We start from the raw sequence: 22,830 nt of genomic DNA on the forward strand, positions 1-22,830 counted from the left end.
TCACTTTGACTTCCCGTAAGAGTTTAGATTTTAAAACCACAACAAACCTTTTGGAATGTATCAGATTTCATGCGTTTTCTTTTTCATCCAAAATACAGGAAAGCTTCTTCAAATCCTGTTCAAATTCCATATGGCAAAAAAATTGAGCTGCTTGTTTGAAAAAAAAAAAAAAAAGAAAAATATCCCTATAGGCTATAAGGCTGGTTTGCTAGTGATGCCATATTGTTTTATTCAGTAGGGGATTACATAATTAAATTACTTTTTTGTAATTTTCAGATCAGTTCCTACATGAAGTACAATTCAAAACTTATATTGTTTATAGGAGGCTGGTAGTGAGAGACTGTATGAGATGGGGTTAAATCGCCTGAGGACTTGGAACGGGCCCACGTACCTGGGACTGAATTTACGGCAGGGTAGGTGGAAAAGTTCTCCTTTAGCTGGTTGAACGCCGAGTACGCCTCCGGTGACCAGGTGAGCTGAGCAGATGCTTGTCGTGTCATCGAGGTGAGGGGAGCCGCGAAGGTACTGAAGCCACGGATAAAGCGGCGGTAGAAATTAGCGAACCCTAGGAAGCGTTGTAGCTCTTTGATATTTAAACCCTTGGATTTAAACCCTTATGGTAGAGCAGTCGCAGTGGGCGTTCCTCCCAGGCTGCTTTGGCGGCGAGAGTGTGAAACAATAGTGCATACTCCGCCGCGGTGCGATCGCCCTGCGACACGGCCAGCAGACACTCCTCCGTGCTCTCCCCAGAGGCGGAGTGGTCAAAGACCGTACGAAACTGGGCGAGGAAAGCCGCGAACGAGGGGAAGGCGTTCTCTCCCCATACAGCGGTGGCCCAATCCAATGCCTTACCCGTGAGCAGGGAGCAGACGAAGGCTATACGACTGTCTTCCGTAGCGTACAGGGTCGGTTGCTGCGCCACGAACAGTGAACACTGCATCAGAAAGCCCCGGCAACCTCCGGGTTCGCCGCTAAACTTTTCCCGGAAGGCGAGACGGGGTCCGGTGCTGGGGGAGTCGGTACGGCGGCGGCTCCTTGTAGCCCTTGTAGCGCCGCGGCGAGCTCCTGTGTGAGCTGAGTCAGCTGCTGGTGATGACCGGCGAGCTGCTGGGCCTGACTGGTGATGTGAGTGGCGAGCTGAGCGACAGCTGCTGGATCCTCGGGCAGCGAGGTCTCCTGTAATGACGAGTATTTTAAAAGTAGTTCTGTTTTCTCTATAATTCTAGGGGCGATGTATTCCTAGAAAAGTTACAGAAAACAAACAGTTTTTTTTTTTTGTGTGGATAAAAACAACACCTTAACCACCATAACTAATGGGTCATCATAAACTCTGAGTTCACCACAGATCCAACAATAATGACTTCCTGATTTACTCTCTAACATTATTTTGCTGTGTTCCATCTTCTCTGACCTGGTAACACATTTATACTTCTATAACACTTCTGTAATGAATCTCACATGTTGCTTTCATTTTAATACCAGAATTATTCAAACACACCTTGTAGTTTTTGAGATAAACTCATTTAAAACTGAGCGTCATTTTCAAGCACTAGGCTTAGAAACACAACTATGTTCTTATCAACCAAATCCTCTGATGAATGTGTTTGATTCTTTCGATTTTTTTTCCATGCTACTTGGTTAGAATTTTAAAAGAATCTATGGAGAAGTTAATTTAGGACTTTAGAGAATTATTATGTATTAGCACAGAAGACAGTTTGTTTGAATCCCAGGTCCACCAAGCTCCTACCACACAGGTCCTACCACTGCTGGTCCCCTGAACAAGGTCATTAACCCTCAATTGCTCAGATGTATAATTGAGGTACATGTAAGTCACTGGGAATAAAGGAGTCTCCCACATGCCATAAATGTAATGTAAATGTAAAGACAGATGTTATGAGTCTAGACTAACACTTTTACGTTCAAACTCTACACCAGGGGAGTCAAACTCAAACTCACAGTGGGCCAAAATATAAAACTGAGATAAAGTCACAGACAAACTGAATATTTAATGTAAAATTAACTACAACTGATCTGTAATGTTCAACCTTTTTCACATGGAAACAAACTTTAGTTTTACTTAAACACAGGATTTGGAACAACCAGAGCTTGTTATTACAAACACACAAGAAATTAAATTAGAAATAAGACACATCAGTGATGTTCATTTCTTATTTAAATGAATAAAATAAATTAAGCCTCTCTCTATCATTTAACTTCCTTTTTGAAGTGGATCTTTTTCAAAACCAACAACAAAACAAACAAAAATAATAATTTCATTTAATGAAAATCCAACTTTTCGACTAGTGTCTTCTTATGTTATATACTGTCGTTACAGACACGTTAGCTCCGTTAGCACACAAGACAAACAGGTCTGTCCTTTATATACGTGAACAGATAAATCTGTCTCCCTCCTGTCCTGAAAGCTCCCATTGTCCACCTGTCGTTTGGACATTTTTGTGGAGAGTGAATTAACTTGCCCCATGTGACTGTAACAGGGTTGTTAACGACTGTTAACAGAGAATGAGGGGTGCTTGCTGTTCGTGACTACGTGTCAATACAGTGGCATTCTGGGATTTGTAGTATTAGCGGAGCATGTGGCTAGTCAGCTGTAATGTACATCTGATATGATCTCGTGGGCCAAATATAATTACACCGTGGGCCAAATTTGGTGATTTTAAATGTCAACATTGGCATTCAAACATCGTGCACCGCTCCTTTAAACACACCACAAACACACTTTTCCCCAAACACATTTCCAAATAAAAGATTAAATAATACAAAAAGTATTTGGACACACAACAGTGGCTCCATTACTGTGTTTCAGTATTTATTTTGTCCTGTTTATGTAGTTAAACTTCCCTTTAAGTGTGACTTTAGCAGTGACATTAACAGTGAGGAGACGTTACCTGTGTAGAGGTGATGAGTCTCCATCTTTAAATGCCAGAGGAACCTCTATAGACTGATCACTCTTCATGGAGATACAGCTGTGTGTTGGTGATTCTGATCTCTTTCTCTTGGGTTTACTGTACAACATTATACACAGTCCTTTAGTCATTTATATACACACTTTATTTAACTTACAGTTACCCATGAAATGATAACATTAACCTGGATAATGATTTTGTCTTTTATTCCTATTGTGTAGAACTCACAATGTTGTAGCATCTTGTACCAGTCATTTTAGATTTCATGTCCCAGGCACCCTAAATTTCAACATCTACTCCTCAATTAACCGATGAGCAACCCAGTTTTACACCCACACCTGGCTCCAGAATGTCTGGAGTCTCCACAAAGACCAGATAACCCCATGCGGCTCATTGGGGCCTGCAAACAGAACTCTCTCTCACACACACACACACACACACACACACACACACACACACACACACACACACACACACACACACACACACACACACACACACTCACACAATGAGACATTCCGTTTACTAATAAAACCCAAGATAAGGTACTCTAAGGTTCTCATTCTTATAACCCTTTTTGTAATGTGTTTCTTCTTTTAAGGCTTGCCTGACTTAAAATTATTTGCTCCTTAATTTCCTGACAAGGGTGAATTTTATTCATGTGTCAGAAAACAACATTGTATTTTAAAATCCGTTATACTCTATCATCATATCTTACTGATCATGGCATGTTAATGTATACCTGTTCTAATGCTGTATGCCCCTTTAAGGTCTGATGTCAGAATGTATATGAAGCTATTGTTTTCTTTTTTCCTTCCCTAATGAAAATGCATCTTGTTTATGTTTCATTTTGTTTCTTTGCCTTTATCTTTGCCTTGATTAATGATCTATGTATGTAATGTACCGCTGCCTTCATACCGTCATTACCCTTCATGTTTAGTATCCAAATGACCACAAAATTATCGGTTACTCATTTTTCAAGCACTGGTGTATTTTATTTGAGCACGAAAGGCGCCATACCATCTTAATACACCCTGGATCAAACTTTAAAGTTATCTAAAAGTTTGATAGCTAAACCACGCCCACAGACACCTGAAACAAAGGGAGTTTTTCCCTTCAAAATCCTGACCGAAGTATTGGTCATCTTCCCAAAGATGGGTGGAGTTCGCGACCTTTAAATTGTCAGAAACACCACTAATCCGTGGTCAGACTTTTGGATCAGCTTAGAGACGACTCCATCTTCCTTCATAGAACTTCCGGCAAGCTCCACTCTCCAGAACCTCCAAGAAGAACGCCTGACCCCACTCTGACTGCGATTTCTCCATTACCTCCAGATTCTTGTGCCGCAAACCAATGCAAGTAGCCGTTCCTCTACCAATCAATTTAGATGCGTAATTTTAAGAAGGAATCTTTCATTGAATCTTAAGGTGAATTTAAGTTTCTGTGACGATTTCCCAGTTAGGGTGTGATTTAATTTTGAAGTCTAAGCTTGCCATTCCTTTCCTTCCTTTCTCTAGTTTCTTCTTTCCAGTCTCTTCCTCCCTTTCCCAAATTTTAATTTCTTTTGCTTTATTTTATTTTCATTTTCGTTTTCCCTATTTCTTTTGTTTGTTTGTGTAGTTAGTTTTATGTTGTGTTTGTCTCATTCATTAAATGTCATAATTTTGAGCCACAGGTGATTTGTCTCTGAGTATCGCTCACAAATTAAGGTACCTGCAACATCTGGTCTGAACTACATGCTCTATTAAGTTAATTTAATTAAAATTACGGTATACAGTAAAAGGAAAGCGAATCTTTCTTCGCCGGACGAACAGACCAAATAAGCGTAACGTTAATTCCAGTACCATTAATTTCAACTTAGGTTAAAATATTTAGAAGCCACTATAACACGTTATAGTTGCTTATAAATATTTACCTTGCTTCGCGAGCCAAAATCGCTACAATGTAAACATTTGGTCATTGTTGCTATTGTTTATTTTTTTTTTTTGTGTAGATGTTTGTGTGTGTGTGTGTGTGTGTGTGTGTGTGTGTGTGTGTGTGTGTGTGTGTGTGATCAATCTGTAAAAAGCAAACAATTCAGAATTACTATACAGTATTGTTCACATAACCAAATACATTTCTACAAACATTTTAACAGCTTTAGATTGTAAGCATTAAATTAGATAAAACATTATTTTGAATTGTAATAATATTTCACAATATTTATTTATTTATTTGTTTGTTTGTTTATTTATTTATTTAAATAGCCTTCTTTCAAAAAAAATAGTAATGTGACCAAACTTTTGGGTGTTACAGTAATTCTGTATGATAACAGTAAACTAGCAGAATGTAGAAGAACATATACTGTATACTGTGTACTAGGTTATAGTTTGTTTGAACAAGCATGCTGATTAAGGAGTATTTATTCATCTAACTCTTTTCTAATTCATTTGCATCAACTGTAAAACATTTTTACATTCCAGAATATTACAGTTGTTTATTTATTTATATCCCTGTGTATTGCATTACATAAGTGTTTTTACTAGCTTTCTTTCTAATCATCTACAGAACAAAGCCACACACACCATCTCATGTGTGGATACATTTCAGCTCAGTTAATGTGGAAGGAAAGGCTGTGTACAGTTACAAATACTGTACAAACACCTGTGTTAAGACTGTCACAAAGATGCAGAATCATATAGCCAAGTGCCCAAAGTTTCCCCAGGGCTCCAAACAAACAGCCCCAGGCAAGAGTTCATCTGCTTCCATTCACAGTGAAAATGATTCAGATTCAGACGCCCTCTCGTCAGCTCATAGTCACTCTTGAATCAGAAGATTTGACACAATGGATGATCGTAGCCAGAGAAATGTTGATGAATGTTTTGCTCGAGCAATGTATGCTACTGGCTCACCTCTGATGCTCACAGCTAATGTCTACTGGAAGAGATTTCTGAATGTTCTTCACCCCACATACACACCTCCCACTAGACATGCTCTATCTGGATACTGAGTTCAACAGAGTGCAAGCAAAAGTCAAGCAAACCACTGACAAAGCAGACTGCATTTCAGTCATCTCTGATGGGTGGTCGAATGTCTGGGGACAAGGAATTATTCTACATCATCACCACCCCTCAACCAGTAATGGACAAACTTTACAAGACAGCTAAACAAGTTAGTGAAATATGTGAAAGGCAAACTGGTAGCTTCAGCAATCTACTTCTCTAAGCAAAAAGAAAAAAAAACAAGAACACCACACTGAAGCTCCCCAGCATCACTCGATGGGGTGGGGTTGTTATCATGTACGACAGTCATGATTAGGGAGGGAACGGGTCTTTGCAAGAGATGGTCATATCCCAGACTGCAGCCATTGAAAGTCCCACCAAAAGAATCCTGTTGGATGATGTGTTCTGGGAAAGTGTGACCAACAGCCTGAGAATCCTCAAACCAATAACAGCAGCTATTGCCAGGGATGAAGGTGATAATGCCATCTTGTCAGATGTTAAATGTCAGATGCTGAGCTCAAACAAGAAATACAAACTGTCCTACCTGCTTCCCTGCTGCTGCAAGCAGAGGAAACTGCACTGGTCAAATCAATGGAGAAGCACCAAGAGTTCTGCATAAAGCCAATACACACAGCAGCACACATGCTGGACCCAAAATATGAGAAAATCTAACTCTCTGCTGAAGAGATCAGCAGTGCTTACACTGTCATAACTGCCATGTCTCACCATCTGGGTCTTGATAAAGGAAACGTTCTTGGCAGTCTGACAAAGTACTTTACCAAACAAGGCCTTTGTGAAGGGGATGGGATATGGCAGTCTTGCCAGCATGTACTTGCATCTTCCTGGTGGAAGGAACTTTGTGGATCTGAGGCCCTTGCACCGGTAGCCTCCATCATCCTTCAAATCCCACCAACATCTGCTGCCTCTGAGCATAACTGCTCACTGTTTGAGAACACACACAAAGGTTCACAACAGGCTCACAGATGCAAGGGTTGAAAAACCGGTGGCCATCCGAGCAAACCTACGGCTCTCTGAGCCTGACAAAGAGCCATCCTCAACAAGGCTAGACAGTGACACCGAAGATGAAGATGAGTCAAATGTTGGGGAAGTGGACATGGAGGATGTTGATGAGGTCCAGGAAGAAGCCATTGAGACCTAACCCTAACCCTTAAGATGCTAGCCCAATGGACATTCTAGCTAAATATAACATGTCTGCTACAACAGCTTTAGATATGCATGCCCCTATTAAAACAAGACAAGTACCTTCTTTGCGTACATCTCCATGGTTCACGCCTGCCCTTCGTATTATGAAGGCTACTGGTCGACGCCTTGAGCGTCTTTATAAGAAAACTGGTTTAAACGTGCAATTCAGTACTTATAAGAACCATATTCACTTTACAAACCTGCTCTACAGACTGCTCGTACAACCTATTACTCTGGCCTTATTAATACGGCTACATCTCGGCCTAAAACATTGTTGTAGAAACTCGCCCATCCACCTCCACCTGACATCAATAGCTCAGCAGAGCACTGAGTTATTTTTGCAATCTTTTCAAAATAAAATCAATAGTATATATAATCACTTCACCTCTAGCCTTTCCCCTACCCACTCTGATGAATTTGGTACAGTTTCTACTCAACATACCTTTGATAACTTTCTCCCTCCCACCCCTGTATATATCTCTGAATTAATAGGGAAGTCTAATCCTTCCACATGTCATCTGGATCCAGCCCCTACAAACTTACTTAAAAAATGCACCTCTGTTATTTCCGGTCCTATATCAAATTTAATCTCACAGCTACTCAGCTCAGGTTTAGTCCCACAAGAATTATAAACTGCATCAGTAACCCATATTCTAAAGAAACCAGACCCGGACCCCTCTGTACTGACTAACTATAGACCAAATTCCCATCTCCCATTCCTTTCGAAGCTCCTTGAAAAAGTTGTTGAATTCAGTAGTAAGAGTGTTAACACACACAGAAATCCCCCCACACAACCCCCATCTTATACAGTTTACATTGGCTCACAATTAGTTTCTGTGTTCAATATAAAGTTCTCCTCACTACATTTAAATCTCTCCATCGCTCCTGTCCACAATATACCACAGATCTCCTTCACACATATACCCCTGCCCCTGCACTTAGGTCCTCTGACTCTAATTTATTAGAGGTTCCTCGTTATAGGCTGAAATCATTTGGTGGTAGAACCTTCTGTATTGTGGCTCCCAACCTCTGGACTTCTCTCCCCAGACCATTCGAGACCTGGCGTCTTTACAGGATTTCAAAACTAATCTGAAAACTTATCTTTTCACTTCCTGTTATTCAAATTCTCAAGTCCATGGACATGGTTTTAATATCATAATATTATGCTTTTGTGTTACTCAGTGAAAGAATCAATTAAAGTTCTACTTACAATTAAATCAGTCAAGACGTCATTTTTAAAATTTGTATTACTTTGCATCAGGGGCAGTTCTAGGGTTTCATCTTTAGGGGTTTTATCCCTCAGTGAGAATTTAAAACAAGAAGAGTTTTATTATATATTATGTAGCAGCAACCAATAGCCACTAAGAGGCTGAGTAGAGGGAGTTAAAGATGACGCGTTTCAGTTGCATTCAGGTGGTTTATTGTGATGTTTAGCAGAATGATGGCAAGATGAAATAATCTCCAAAAAATAGAAAAGGAAGTAACTGTAAATCAAAAGAAACGTTCAAAGGAAATGTATATCCAAAGAAACGAAACGTACGAAACGAAACGGTCAACAGAAAGTGAGTGTCCCAGCTACTTACCCCCTTTCCACCTGCATCCACACGCAAACTCCCAGATTATATGCACCTGTGGACACCAAGTGACGTAACAAACGAAAAGTGGCAATTTCAAAATATAAGACATCAAAACCTTACCGGGCACTTACACACCAGCCCCTGATTATTACACCCAAAAAAAAAGAAAGTAATAATCATAATATGATACAATCACAGTAGACTACACAATGTATGTTTCTGTACACATGAAATCATTAAATCTCATCTTACAGACACAATGTATACACAAATGTGCGTGTGAGGGTGTAAATGTCCAGTACTTCAATGTTTGAACAATATCTGTAATTCAAAAGAACATGTGAACCAATCCAACTAAGCCTTCAGAATGTCATTTTAGAGTTCTCAATTTATGTATACTTTAAAACGTCATTAAACAACTAAAAGTTCTCAGTTTCAAGAAGAAGGCAAATTTACAAAATACAAAGCATTTGAACCTAGAAGTCTCATTTTGGATGTATTTAAGAACAGAGGTGCTGTCTGTCCAGAATACAGAATCCTGAAGATTTATCTTCAGCTCTCTTTTCCACAACTTGTCCATACGACTCGCAAGCGTAGCAGCAGTGAGCTCTAGATGAGGGATAGTGATTACTCTCAAAGGTGTCACTCTTGCTTTACTCATTAGCAGAGTAGAATGGGCAATTCTCTGATCATTATGAAGCAACAAGTAAGATACAGTGCCATAACCTTTCTCGCTGGCATCTGAGAAGTGATGTAATTGGGCCAATGTAACTTCTCCAAAGTTATCAGGCTTAAAACACCTGTGAACCTGGAATTTATCCAATTCGTAAAGTTCGTCCAACCAACTTGTCCATCGCTGAATGTACACTGTTGGAATAGTGCTGTCCCATCCAATTTTTTCTCGACACAGATCTTGAAGTATAATTTTGCCACGCAAGATCACTGGAGACAGAAAACCAAGAGGATCATAAATAGAACTAATGACAGAAAGAATTCCTCTTCTAGTAAGAGGTCTATCTTTGATCGTCACCTTAAACTTGAAAACATCCAACTCAGCACACCACTCATGTTCATGTTCCAAATCCAAGCTCTTTATTTTCTGATCTCGGTCTTCCTCAGGTATGGCGTTCAACACAGCACGGCTGTTACTTATCCATTTCGTTAATCGAAATCCACCTTTGGCACATATATCAGTGAGACTTTGGTACAGCTGCACAGCATCTGAATTTGTAGGCACAGATACAAGACAATCGTCTACATAAAAGTTATTGAAGACAACGTCTACAGTCTTGGCATCATACAGATCCTTATGATCCTCTGCACACCTTCTCAATGCATAACTAGAGCAACTTGGAGACGATGTCGCTCCAAACAAATGCACGACCATTCTGTATTCTTCCAGATCACCATCAATGTTTCCTCCTGGCCACCAAAGAAATCTCAATAGATCACAATCATTGGGATGCACCTTGACCTGAAACATCGATTCTATGTCAGCCATCATAGCAACATACTCCATTCTGAAATTCACAAGAACACTCACCAGAGGACTTGTTAAGTCTGGACCTTGCAGAAGATGTTTATTCAATGATGTTCCTTGGTATGATGCTCCACAATCAAACAAAACTCTGATCTTTTGCTTTCTGGGATGATATACCCCATGGTGAGGTATATACCATAAGCGTCCATCATGTCGTTCCAATTCCGCTATGGGAACCTTTTCAGCATGGCCTTTGGAGATGACATTCTTCATGAAATTAACGTAATCAGAATGAAAGGATGCATTTCGTCGCAGCTTTCTTTGAAGATTCAGAGCACGTTGTTCCACTATTGCTCTATTTCTTGGCATGACAACAGTTTCATTTTTAAGGTGGAAGACCAATGTAATAATGTTCATTCATCAGTCTTGCTGATCGAGAAACAAAGTCCATAAATCTATGATCTTCCTTTGACAATCCTTGTTGTTCCTCTTGAACACATTCAGGAAAGTCGGTCTTGAACTGTCGCTCCCAAAACTCATCCAACTTCAAAACTGGGATCCTATTAACAGTCGTATGAGGATACTCCTCAACAGCATGCTTCTCCAGTAGGTTCATTGGTCCATTAACTGTCCACCCAAACATGGTCTTTATAGCATATGGGCTATTATTTTGACTACGAATAATCTGCCATGGCTCCAATGCCTCTGGCAAATTAGCTCCAATCAACAGTTCTACACCAGCATCAATTGACGGCAAACAGATGTGATTTAAATGAGGCCAACAACTAAGATCATTTTGTGTGGCAATGTTAGCTTTGCTTACAGGCATGATCTTCTGAGTGTATACTTCTGGCAAAGTACAGTAATGCTCTTGATTCAATCCTGACACTTCCAAATCCTTAAGAACATGACAAAAGATGGATTTATCCTGATTCATGGTTCTCATTAGTATGTTGATTTTCTTGGCAGAGAGATTAAGCTTTGACATTAAACTCTCTGTGCAGAAAGTTGCAGAACTTCCAGAATCCAGGAATGCATAGGTGATCACCACTTTACTTCCCTTTTTTGACTTTACACATACAGGAACAATAGACAATGCACACTTGTCTTTACCAGCCCCAGTAAGAGCACTGGATTGAAGTGAGACCAAAGCACTACCCAGTGTTGGCTTTGATTCTTCTTTCCTAGTGTACTGTATGCTCCTTTTCTCTGATGAAGAAATATGAAGAAGACTTGGGTGCTTGAGATGACATATCTTACATATGTTTCTCTCCTTGCAATCACGGCTGACATGCCCTGTACATAAGCAACCGAAACAAATCCCATTCTTCTTCAGAAAATTCATCTTTTCTCCATGAGATTTCTCAGCAAGCCTTTTACAGAAATCCAATTTGTGTTCCCCTTCACAGAAAAGACAGATTCTGTTTACAGTCTTCCCACTACATTCATTTACATCTGTTGCAGTGACTGTGGTGGCAAAACTGCTTCTAGATTTGGAACGAGGTGACTTTACATTCAGGTTTCTACCTCCACTAGGCAGAACATCTTGAATGTTTCCAAATACTGGATCTGTAACTATTTTCACTTGTCTTTCTATAAAATTCACAATGTCAGAAAAACAAGCTGTGTGATTACGTCGCTCCTGTAAATCATATGCCACTATCCTCCATTTTTCTCTCAACTTATAAGGAAGTTTCGCAAGAATGACTCGCATGTTGGTGGCAAGATTCAACTCATTCATGTAATGAATATTCTGCATAATATTACAACAACTTCTGAGAAACAAGCCATAATCCTGCAGAGCTTTAGCATCCTCAGACTTTATTGTTCTCCATAATAATGCCTTCTCCATGTAAGCTGAGGCTATCCTTACCTCATTGCCAAAATGCTCCTTAAGCAAAGCTTTGGCCCTTAGGTACCCTTGAGAAGGAATCATGTGCCGACAGCTCCTAACAAGCTCCTTAGGTTGCCCTCTAGTGTACTGCTCCAGAAAATGTAAACAATCTGCGTCACCAACTGCTTTCCTTTCCACTACCTCTTCAAATGTCCGTATAAAATCATAGTAAAGCAATGGATCACCATCAAAAAATGAAACCTCCCTTGGTGGAAGCGAAGCCGAATTACGTTGCTGAATTAATAGGGGAGCGATTTCATTTTGCTCATCAATAAGCTTAAAAACACTTCCTCCTTCCAAACCATCATGTGAACTTGATCCATGTGCACCCTGCACTCTAGGTCCTTGTACATGTGCATTATCATGACTGGTGCTGGGTAATGCAGAATGTGTCTGCCTTGTATTAGATTGAACACTATATTGCGATTGTTGAACTGACCGAGTTTGGAAATGCATTAAATCCTCTTGAGTAGCATGAGTCTGTGAATATGATGCAGGTGGATGTTGTGACGATACACATGAACTTAAAGGTAAAAATGATTCCACATTAGGAATAAAAGATTCAGTTCCAGTCTGTTTCTTCTTTAAAACATTGGTATCAGGAGGCGTAGTAGATATACTCGATTTCGATCTCGAGTCGTTATATACTTTCATCTTGGCCATTGATACAGCAATTTCAGTGTCAAGCTCCATTTGTTCCTTTTTCTTCCTCAGATCCTCCTCTTCTTTCTGCAGGGCATGTTTTTGCTGTAACATTTTCTGACGTGCCAACAAGGCTGCCATTTCGGCCTCCGTCTTAAGACGAGCAGATGCAATAGAAGATCGACTGCATTGAGATCCAGGAGTTGTGTTACTAGACGATGTTTTCCTGCTCACATTAGAAACACTGTCTGTTGGTTGTATTTGAGACTGTACTTCATCACGGCCAGCTTTAAGGTTCTGATATTCACTTGGATCCTGCATATTGTGAAATGATGAAACTGGTTCAACTGAAGATGGAGGTATAAGAGGATTATCCATTGGCTTTGTACAATGTAAAATGGAGAGTGATGAGCCAAGATGGCCTGGAGTAGAACTTGTTTCTGTAATTTGAGCACTTTGCCTGGGAGTTTCCACTTCATTCATCCTTTGTTCCACATCTTCCACAAATCCATCATTGCGATTCAAACCACTCCATTTGTTTATTTAGTTCATCAGGAGGGAGAAACACAAGTATCTTTTTGTGCAACACAGATACATCAACCCTTAAACATTTCAAAGATATCAACATTGAACGCACTTGTGGAGCATTGTCATCACATTTCATGAGGTCTTTCATAGATAAAATCATGATCTTCATTTTATTCACTATAGCCTTGCGATCAATTCAATTCAATTCAAGTTTATTTGTATAGCGCTTTTTACAATAGACATTGTCTCAAAGCAGCTTTACAGAACATAAACACAGAGCAGAAGGTAAACATAATTAATGATAAAGGAATTAACGAATAATAAAAGAAATAAGTATTAACAGAATAAAAATTCTAGATTATTATTAGATGTATATAGTTCACAATCTGTATGTATTTATTCCCCTATGAGCAAGTCTGAGGTGACTCAGGCAGCAGTGGCAAGGAAAAACTGCCTTAAATTGGTAAAGGAAGAAACCTTGAGAGGAACCGGACTCAAGGGGGAACCCATCCTCATATGGGTGACACTGGGGGTGTGATTGTAATATACAGTCAGTTAAATGTTGTATTGGTGTGAGGTTCAAGGACTTCTGATCTCCTGAGTACCACAGAGTCTAACTGGAGATGTCTCAGGATTCTTAGAGTCGGCCTCGGCTCAGTGGACGTCCAAAGGCTTCGTCCCACAGAGGATGTTGGGAGCTGGTACAGTGTCTGGATGCCTCGGGATGGGTACAAAGAGAGAAGAGATCCTTTTGCAATCCCTCCATTTTGACTGCCAAGGCCTTTGCAGTAGGCTTAGGCTCTCTCTTGCTGCTCTCAACAGCGTTCTCAGGCTCCTCTACATTCATTTCGCCCACAACACGATCCACATTCATCAAACAGCACCGTACTCAAAGCGCATTAATCCATCCATTATTTTCACGAATGGGCGCAGCACCACCGCGCGATAACAAGTACGTAGCAACTTTGCACCTTGTTTCACAATCGCAAGCCAATCCAATCCATAACGCGATACACAAACTTCACGCAGCAACACGGGCGTCTTCACATTCAATAAACAGCAACACTGTAGCCATACTTAGCAAAGCCGCTAACATACATCTTCTGTAGTTATTGTTTGCTTTGGTGTGCGTCCGTGTTTCATGTTCTGCATGCAGAGAAGTCCTTTCCAATGATCCACGATCCCAATGATCCAAGATCCCAGTGATCCACGATCCCAATGATTCACGATCCCAATAATCCACGATCCCAGTGATCAAATCCAACAGCAATCCTTTCTGTTGACTTAACTGTAGCAGCAACCAATAGCCACTAAGAGGCTGAGTAGAGGGAGTTAAAGATGACGCGTTTCAGTTGCATTCAGGTGGTTTATTGTGATGTTTAGCAGAATGATGGCAAGATGAAATAATCTCCAAAAAATAGAAAAGGAAGTAACTGTAAATCAAAAGAAACGTTCAAAGGAAATGTATATCCAAAGAAACGAAACGTACGAAACGAAACGGTCAGCAGAAAGTGAGTGTCCCTGCTACTCACCCCCCTTTCCACCTGCATCCACACGCAAACTCCCAGATTATATGCACCTGTGGACACCAAGTGACGTAACAAACGAAAAGTGGCAATTTCAAATAAAAGACATCATGTCACTGAGTGTTTGACATGTCACAAGTCCATGTTGTAAAAAGTTTTTTGATTTTGCATATATTGGGGGGCGGGGCTGCGGCACAACCGAAAGGCCAGTCGGTACACTAATTATAACTTTGTTCAGAGTCTCACCCTAAAGGAGCTGGCCGAGTTTGGTGTAGATAGTTCGAAAGCTTGCCGAGTTATAAACCTCCAAAGTTTATGATCGGAGTCTATGGGAAAAATGGCCAGTTTGAGACCTGGTACCGGAAGTACCGGTACTCGGATCGCTTAGAAAAGTAATAGCAACAAACTTCAGACCAGCGTCTACAACATGTCAGAATTTGGTGCATGTGGCTTGAAAGCCCTAGGAGGAGTTACTATTTATAATTTTTTGTCTAAGGAAAACAGAATGTTGGCTTCTACAAAGCCATCATAAATATAGAAATAAGCATAAGAGGTCCCCTTTAAATTAATTAAATTCCTTATGAGAATCTGCTTGACAAAATGAGCTATATTAATAGAGATATCAGATCCACCAATAATTACCCTACAAACATTATTTACATACCTGACTTTTTCTTTTTGGGACTTGTGACTGTGCCCCTGGCTGACCCTGTGAAGACAGCTGAGGGTTTGGAGAAAGAAAATTACTCATATACCAAATAAAGTTTTATCTTATTATTTAAAATACTAGATCACAATAACACAGAAGTGCGGCATGTGGTGTGGTTAGCATGAAACGTGCTCATCAAATTTCATGACAATCCAATTGATTTTAAGATTTGTTGCCTTCAAGCGCTCATGGACAAACACTGAAATCCTTTTACCCCACTGACAAGAAGGACCTAAGGATTCACTGAATTTTACACCTCTCTCTTATGTGTGCTATGAAAGCACTTCTAAAACTGTGTTTCAATTGGTGCCATGAGTTTGCTTTGCTTTTAGAAATAACTATACATATAGTACGCACAGAAAATGACCAAAATCAAATGTATGCTTAATTTGTGAGGCCTGATGGGAGGGGTGGTATTTTTACAGTTGGATACTTTCATAATCTAGCACCTCTGGCTGGTTTCTCTTACGCTGCCTACACTAGCTTTAAGGGCGTAACAACAATGTCCCTCACGTACGTGATTCTCGGATTAAACGCAAAGTTTGACCATCATATAATTAAAGTTTAGCATTTCAGTGTGTTTTAGGTCATGTAAGTTTCAACATTAAAGCAATTTTAAACCATTCGAGCACACAAAGACAACTGAATTCTGCACGTGCAGCTGTCTGTATACTGTGCGCACACACGCAGAGCCATGCAGACCTGAACACAGAATGCTGTTACAATTGAGAAAGAAAACTGGTCGTGTAACAGTATTTTGGATACGCACATCGTCTTAAAGTGACCGTAGCCTATATTCCTGCTGCTTTCTGTATCATGAATGTCAATCAAACGATAAAAGACAAAGAGAAAAATCACTTTTGCAGTTTTAACACAAATTAATTATATTTAATTTATACAGTTAAGAATATGCAGTGTTATTTTACATTTGACCATTAAATTTCTGTTCCTGTTAGATTTACCTGAAAATATATAAAAGTACTATTTATTTCATTTGTATCTTTGTTCTATTGTATTTATTTATACTTGTGATTTGTTCATTATTTTCAATGTGTATTCACCCACCTACAAAATCACCCAATCATCCTTGAATGGTTAATTCTTTCCAAATAGAGCTACTCAAGTTATCTGGTGATTTTTTTTGGTGAATTTCTATCATAATATATGGTGCAGAAAACCAAAATTTTTACATTTAAATTTTTTTCAAATATCATGCGGCCCTACCCTGACATTTAAGTGTGTGACTCAAGAAATTTGTTCCAACAGCCCTAGTACAGATAGATCTATCATCTGTCTAATAATATAATATCAGATGAACTTTTCTTGTAGATTAATCATGTAAATTAGAAACTTGAAAGTTTTACTTTAGTATCAAGCAGCAAAAATGTTTTAGCTTGACGTGTTTAAGTTAATTTCCCTACTTGACATCATGCGTCCTGCAATGTGACTTTCACATGCATACATTGCAATGTCGATGCTGAAAATATATATCATGCAGCCCTAACCTGCATAAAGCTCTATGGGGAAAAACAAAACAAAAAAACACTGGAAGTCAAGTAACGTTAAAGTAACCCATGGGTCAAACACTTCAAGACTTTACAAATATAAATTGTAACTTTTCAAATCTGTCCTCATTACCTTGACCCTCCGAGGTACTCATCTGCTCCATCCTCCCCTCTGTAGTGCCCGTCTGCTCCATCTCCCCCTCTGTAGTGCCCGTCTGCTCCATCTCCCCCTCTGTAGTGCCCGTTTGCTCCATCTCCTCCTCTGTAGTGCCTGTTTGCTCCATCTCCCCCTCTGTAGTGCCCGTCTGCTCCATCTCCCCCTCTGTAGTGCCCGTCTGCTCCATTTCCACCTCTGTAGTGCCCGTCTGCTCCATCCCCCTCTCTGTAGTGCCCGTCTGCTCCATCTCCCCCTCTGTAGTGCCCGTCTGCTCCATCTCCACCTCTGTAGTGCCCGTCTGCTCCATCTCCCCCTCTGTAGTGCCCGTCTGCTCCATCTCCCCCTCTGTAGTGCCCGTCTGCTCCATCTCCCCCTCTGTAGTGCCCGTCTGCTCCATTTCCACCTCTGTAGTGCCCGTCTGCTCCATCTCCCTCTCTGTAGTGCCCGTCTGCTCCATCTCCCTCTCTGTAGTGCCCGTCTGCTCCATCTCCCTCTCTGTAGTGCCCGTCTGCTCGATCTCCCCCTCTGTAGTGCCCGTCTGCTCCATCTCCCTCTCTGCAGTGCCCGTCTGCTCCAACTCCCTCTCTGTAGTGCCCGTCTGCTCGATCTCCCCCTCTGTAGTGCCCGTCTGCTCCATCTCCCTCTCTGCAGTGCCCGTCTGCTCCAACTCCCTCTCTGTAGTGCCCGTCTGCTCGATCTCCCCCTCTGTAGTGCCCGTCTGCTCCACCCGCGTGGTCCTCACCACCTCGCGGTTGCTTGTGTTCTCCAATGGTTCACAGGGTGTGACGTGCAGCGTAATCAGCTGATCCTCATTAATATCCTTGGTCCAACCTGTGCAAGTTAAACAAGTGTTGTTTCACTCCCATTTATAGGGTTAACCATGAACTTGAACTGTACATATTTAAGTGTTAATCTGTTTGAATCATATAATCAAATTTTTCATAACCAGATTTGTGGGCACTTTAGATTCCAGGGAAATTATTGATAGTCTACTGGATGTATTATACATCTGAAAATCTATATTTAATTGATTTTCTGTGACTAAAACAAATACATCTTTTAGTCAGGAAAAAAACAGAGTGCTCATAATATGTATTAAAAAAATGACACCAAGTGTAACATTTGTTTGCAAACTGTCTGTATTTAGTTTAGACTAGACTGTGTTGCGCACTAAAAAACTTTAGGCTTTATGCCTCCAAGTTAGTAGTAGTGTAAGCGTGTGGTGTATCCAGCCAGAATTTGATGCTTTTCTTTTTCCTTGTGCTGTTTCCGTTAATGGTCCATCTGCATCTGCATGAGCTCTACAGTTGAGATTTATTACAATTTGATTCATTGACTCAGTGACCAAAACAGACCTTAGCAGATATCATGGATCTAATTACTATATGTCCCTACAAAAATTACTTTTGGTCAGTGTGCCTGTAAGTGCCCGGTAAGGTTTTGATGTCTTTTATTTTGAAATTGCCACTTTTCGTTTGTTACGTCACTTGGTGTCCACAGGTGCATATAATCTGGGAGTTTGCGTGTGGATGCAGGTGGAAAGGGGGTGAGTAGCAGGGACACTCACTTTCTGCTGACCGTTTCGTTTCGTACGTTTCGTTTCTTTGGATATACATTTCCTTTGAACGTTTCTTTTGATTTACAGTTACTTCCTTTTCTATTTTTTGGAGATTATTTCATCTTGCCATCATTCTGCTAAACATCACAATAAACCACCTGAATGCAACTGAAACGCGTCATCTTTAACTCCCTCTACTCAGCCTCTTAGTGGCTATTGGTTGCTGCTACAGTTAAGTCAACAGAAAGGATTGCTGTTGGATTTGATCACTGGGATTGTGGATTATTGGGATCGTGAATCATTGGGATCGTGGATCACTGGGATCTTGGATCATTGGGATCGTGGATCATTGGAAAGGACTTCTCTGCATGCAGAACATGAAACACGGACGCACACCGAAGCAAACAATGACTACAGAAGATGTATGTTAGCGGCTTTGCTAAGTATGGCTACAGCGTTGCTGTTTATTGAATGTGAAGACGCCCGTGTTGCTGCGTGAAGTTTGTGTATCGCGTTATGGATTGGATTGGCTTGCGATTGTGAAACAAGGTGCAAAGTACTTGTTATCGCGCGGTGGTGCTGCGCCCATTCGTGAAAATATTGGATGGATTAATGCGCTTTGAGTACGGTGCTGTTTGATGAATGTGGATCGTGTTGTGGGCGAAATGAATGTAGAGGAGCCTGAGAACGCTGTTGAGAGCAGCAAGAGAGAGCCTAAGCCTACTGCAAAGGCCTTGGCAGTCAAAATGGAGGGATTGCAAAAGGATCTCTTCTCTCTTTGTACCCATCCCGAGGCATCCAGACACTGTACCAGCTCCCAACATCCTCTGTGGGACGAAGCCTTTGGACGTCCACTGAGCCGAGGCCGACTCTAAGAATCCTGAGACATCTCCAGTTGGACTCTGTGGTACTCAGGAGATCAGAAGTCCTTGAACCTCACACCAATACAACATTTAACTGACTGTATATTACAATCACACCCCCAGTGTCACCCATATGAGGATGGGTTCCCCCTCGAGTCCGGTTCCTCTCAAGGTTTCTTCCTTTACCAATTTAAGGCAGTTTTTCCTTGCCACTGCTGCCTGAGTCACCTCAGACTTGCTCATAGGGGAATAAATACATACACACTGTGAACTATATACATCTAATAATAATCTAGAATTTTTATTCTGTTAATTCTTTTACTTATATTATTCGTTATTTCCTTTATCATTAATTATGTTTACCTTCTGCTCTGTGTTTATGTTCTGTAAAGCTGCTTTGAGACAATGTCTATTGTAAAAAGCGCTATACAAATAAACTTGAATTGAATTGAATTGAATTGATCGCAAGGCTATAGTGAATAAAATGAAGATCATGATTTTATCTATGAAAGACCTCATGAAATGTGATGACAATGCTCCACAAGTGCGTTCAATGTTGATATCTTTGAAATGTATCTGTGTTGCACAAAAAGATACTTGTGTTTCTCCCTCCTGATGAACTAAATAAACAAATGGAGTGGTTTGAATCGCAATGATGGATTTGTGGAAGATGTGGAACAAAGGATGAATGAAGTGGAAACTCCCAGGCAAAGTGCTCAAATTACAGAAACAAGTTCTACTCCAGGCCATCTTGGCTCATCACTCTCCATTTTACATTGTACAAAGCCAATGGATAATCCTCTTATACCTCCATCTTCAGTTGAACCAGTTTCATCATTTCACAATATGCAGGATCCAAGTGAATATCAGAACCTTAAAGCTGGCCGTGATGAAGTACAGTCTCAAATACAACCAACAGACAGTGTTTCTGTGAGCAGGAAAACATCGTCTAGTAACACAGCTCATGGATCTCAATGCAGTCGATCTTCTATTGCATCTGCTCGTCTTAAGACAGAGGCCGAAATGGCAGCCTTGTTGGCACGTCAGAAAATGTTACAGCAAAAACATGCCCTGCAGAAAGAAGAGGAGGATCTGAGGAAGAAAAAGGAACAAATGGAGCTTGACACTGAAATTGCTGTATCAATGGCCAAGATGAAAGTATATAACGACTCGAGATCGAAATCGAGTATATCTACTATGCCTCCTGATACCAATGTTTTAAAGAAGAAACAGCCTGGAACTGAATCTTTTATTCCTAATGTGGAATCATTTTTACCTTTAAGTTCATGTGTATCGTCACAACATCTACCTGCATCATATTCACAGACTCATGCTACTCAAGAGGATTTAATGCATTTCCAAACTCGGTCAGTTCAACAATCGCAATATAGTGTTCAATCTAATACAAGGCAGACACATTCTGCATTACCCAGCACCAGTCATGATAATGCACATGTACAAGGACCTAGAGTGCAGGGTGCACATGGATCAAGTTCACATGATGGTTTGGAAGGAGGAAGTGTTTTTAAGCTTATTGATGAGCAAAATGAAATCGCTGCCCTATTAATTCAGCAACGTAATTTGGCTTCGCTTCCAACAAGGGAGGTTTCATTTTTTGATGGCGATCCATTGCTTTACTATGATTTTATACAGACATTTGAAGAGGTAGTGGAAAGGAAAGCAGTTGGTGACGCAGATTGTTTACATTTTCTGGAGCAGTACACTAGAGGGCAACCTAAGGAACTTGTAAGGAGCTGTCGGCACATGATTCCTTCTCAAGGGTACATAAGGGCCAAAGCTTTGCTTAAGGAGCATTTTGGCAATGAGGTAAGGATAGCCTCAGCTTACATGGAGAAGGCATTATTATGGAGAACAATAAAGTCTGAGGATGCCAAAGCTCTGCAGGATTATGGCTTGTTTCTCAGAAGTTGTTGTAATATTATGCAGAATATTCATTACATGAATGAGTTGAATCTTGCCACCAACATGCGAGTCATTCTTGCGAAACTTCCTTATAAGTTGAGAGAAAAATGGAGGATAGTGGCATATGATTTACAGGAGCGACGTAACCACACAGCTTGTTTTTCTGACATTGTGAATTTTATAGAAAGACAAGTGAAAATAGTTACAGATCCAGTATTTGGAAACATTCAAGATGTTCTGCCTAGTGGAGGTAGAAACCTGAATGTAAAGTCACCTCGTTCCAAATCTAGAAGCAGTTTTGCCACCACAGTCACTGCAACAGATGTAAATGAATGTAGTGGGAAGACTGTAAACAGAATCTGTCTTTTCTGTGAAGGGGAACACAAATTGGATTTCTGTAAAAGGCTTGCTGAGAAATCTCATGGAGAAAAGATGAATTTTCTGAAGAAGAATGGGATTTGTTTCGGTTGCTTATGTATAGGGCATGTCAGCCGTGATTGCAAGGAGAGAAACATATGTAAGATATGTCATCTCAAGCACCCAAGTCTTCTTCATATCTCTTCATCAGAGAAAAGGAGCATTCAGTACACTAGGAAAGAAGAATCAAAGCCAACACTGGGTAGTGCTTTGGTCTCACTTCAATCCAGTGCTCTTACTGGGGCTGGTAAAGACAAGTGTGCATTGTCTATTGTTCCTGTATGTGTAAAGTCAAAGAAGGGAAGTAAAGTGGTGATCACCTATGCATTCCTGGATTCTGGAAGTTCTGCAACTTTCTGCACAGAGAGTTTAATGTCAAAGCTTAATCTCTCTGCCAAGAAAATTAACATACTAATGAGAACCATGAATCAGGATAAATCCATCTTTTGTCATGTTCTTAAGGATTTGGAAGTGTCAGGATTGAATCAAGAGCATTACTGTACTTTGCCAGAAGTATACACTCAGAAGATCATGCCTGTAAGCAAAGCTAATATTGCCACACAAAATGATCTTAGTTGTTGGCCTCATTTAAATCACATCTGTTTGCCGTCAATTGATGCTGGTGTAGAACTGTTGATTGGAGTTAATTTGCCAGAGGCATTGGAGCCATGGCAGATTATTCGTAGTCAAAATAATAGCCTATATGCTATAAAGACCATGTCTGGGTGGACATTTAATGGACCAATGAACCTACTGGAGAAGCATGCTGTTGAGGAGTATCCTCATACGACTGTTAATAGGATCCCAGTTTTGAAGTTGGATGAGTTTTGGGAGCGACAGTTCAAGACCGACTTTCCTGAATGTGTTCAAGAGGAACAACAAGGATTGTCAAAGGAAGATCATAGATTTATGGACTTTGTTTCTCGATCAGCAAGACTGATGA

At 40.5% G+C, this 22,830-nt stretch overlaps 2 protein-coding genes across 3 annotated transcripts in view; one reads left to right on the forward strand and one right to left on the reverse strand.

Annotated features, from left to right (window-relative positions):
- Nucleotides 1-22,830, forward strand: part of LOC113637319 (sodium/potassium/calcium exchanger 1-like) — a 319,664-nt gene that overhangs the window by 31,564 nt on the left and 265,270 nt on the right. The window lies entirely within an intron of this gene.
- Nucleotides 15,366-18,148, reverse strand: LOC125140920 (mucin-22-like). Of its 2 annotated transcripts, XM_047811824.1 has the most exons (3): nucleotides 17,103-18,148; nucleotides 16,970-16,981; nucleotides 15,375-15,476 (listed from the first exon to the last, which is right to left on the reverse strand). In XM_047811824.1, the coding sequence occupies exons 1-3, from the start codon at nucleotides 17,761-17,763 to the stop codon at nucleotides 15,412-15,414; spliced, it is 738 nt and encodes a 245-aa protein (XP_047667780.1). In that variant the 5' UTR covers nucleotides 17,764-18,148; the 3' UTR covers nucleotides 15,375-15,411. The 2 variants fall into 2 exon arrangements, with proteins under 2 accessions (XP_047667781.1, XP_047667780.1); XM_047811825.1 differs by lacking the exon at nucleotides 16,970-16,981 and having other exon boundaries at nucleotides 15,366-15,476.

Source organism: Tachysurus fulvidraco, chromosome 3, assembly GCF_022655615.1.
Source record: "Tachysurus fulvidraco isolate hzauxx_2018 chromosome 3, HZAU_PFXX_2.0, whole genome shotgun sequence".
Lineage (NCBI taxonomy): Eukaryota > Metazoa > Chordata > Actinopteri > Siluriformes > Bagridae > Tachysurus > Tachysurus fulvidraco.

Coding starts and splice junctions, on each gene's coding strand:
- LOC125140920 (XM_047811824.1), bottom strand. CDS start 17,763: ATGGAGCAGACGGGCACTACAGAGGGGGAGATCGAGCAGACGGGCACT.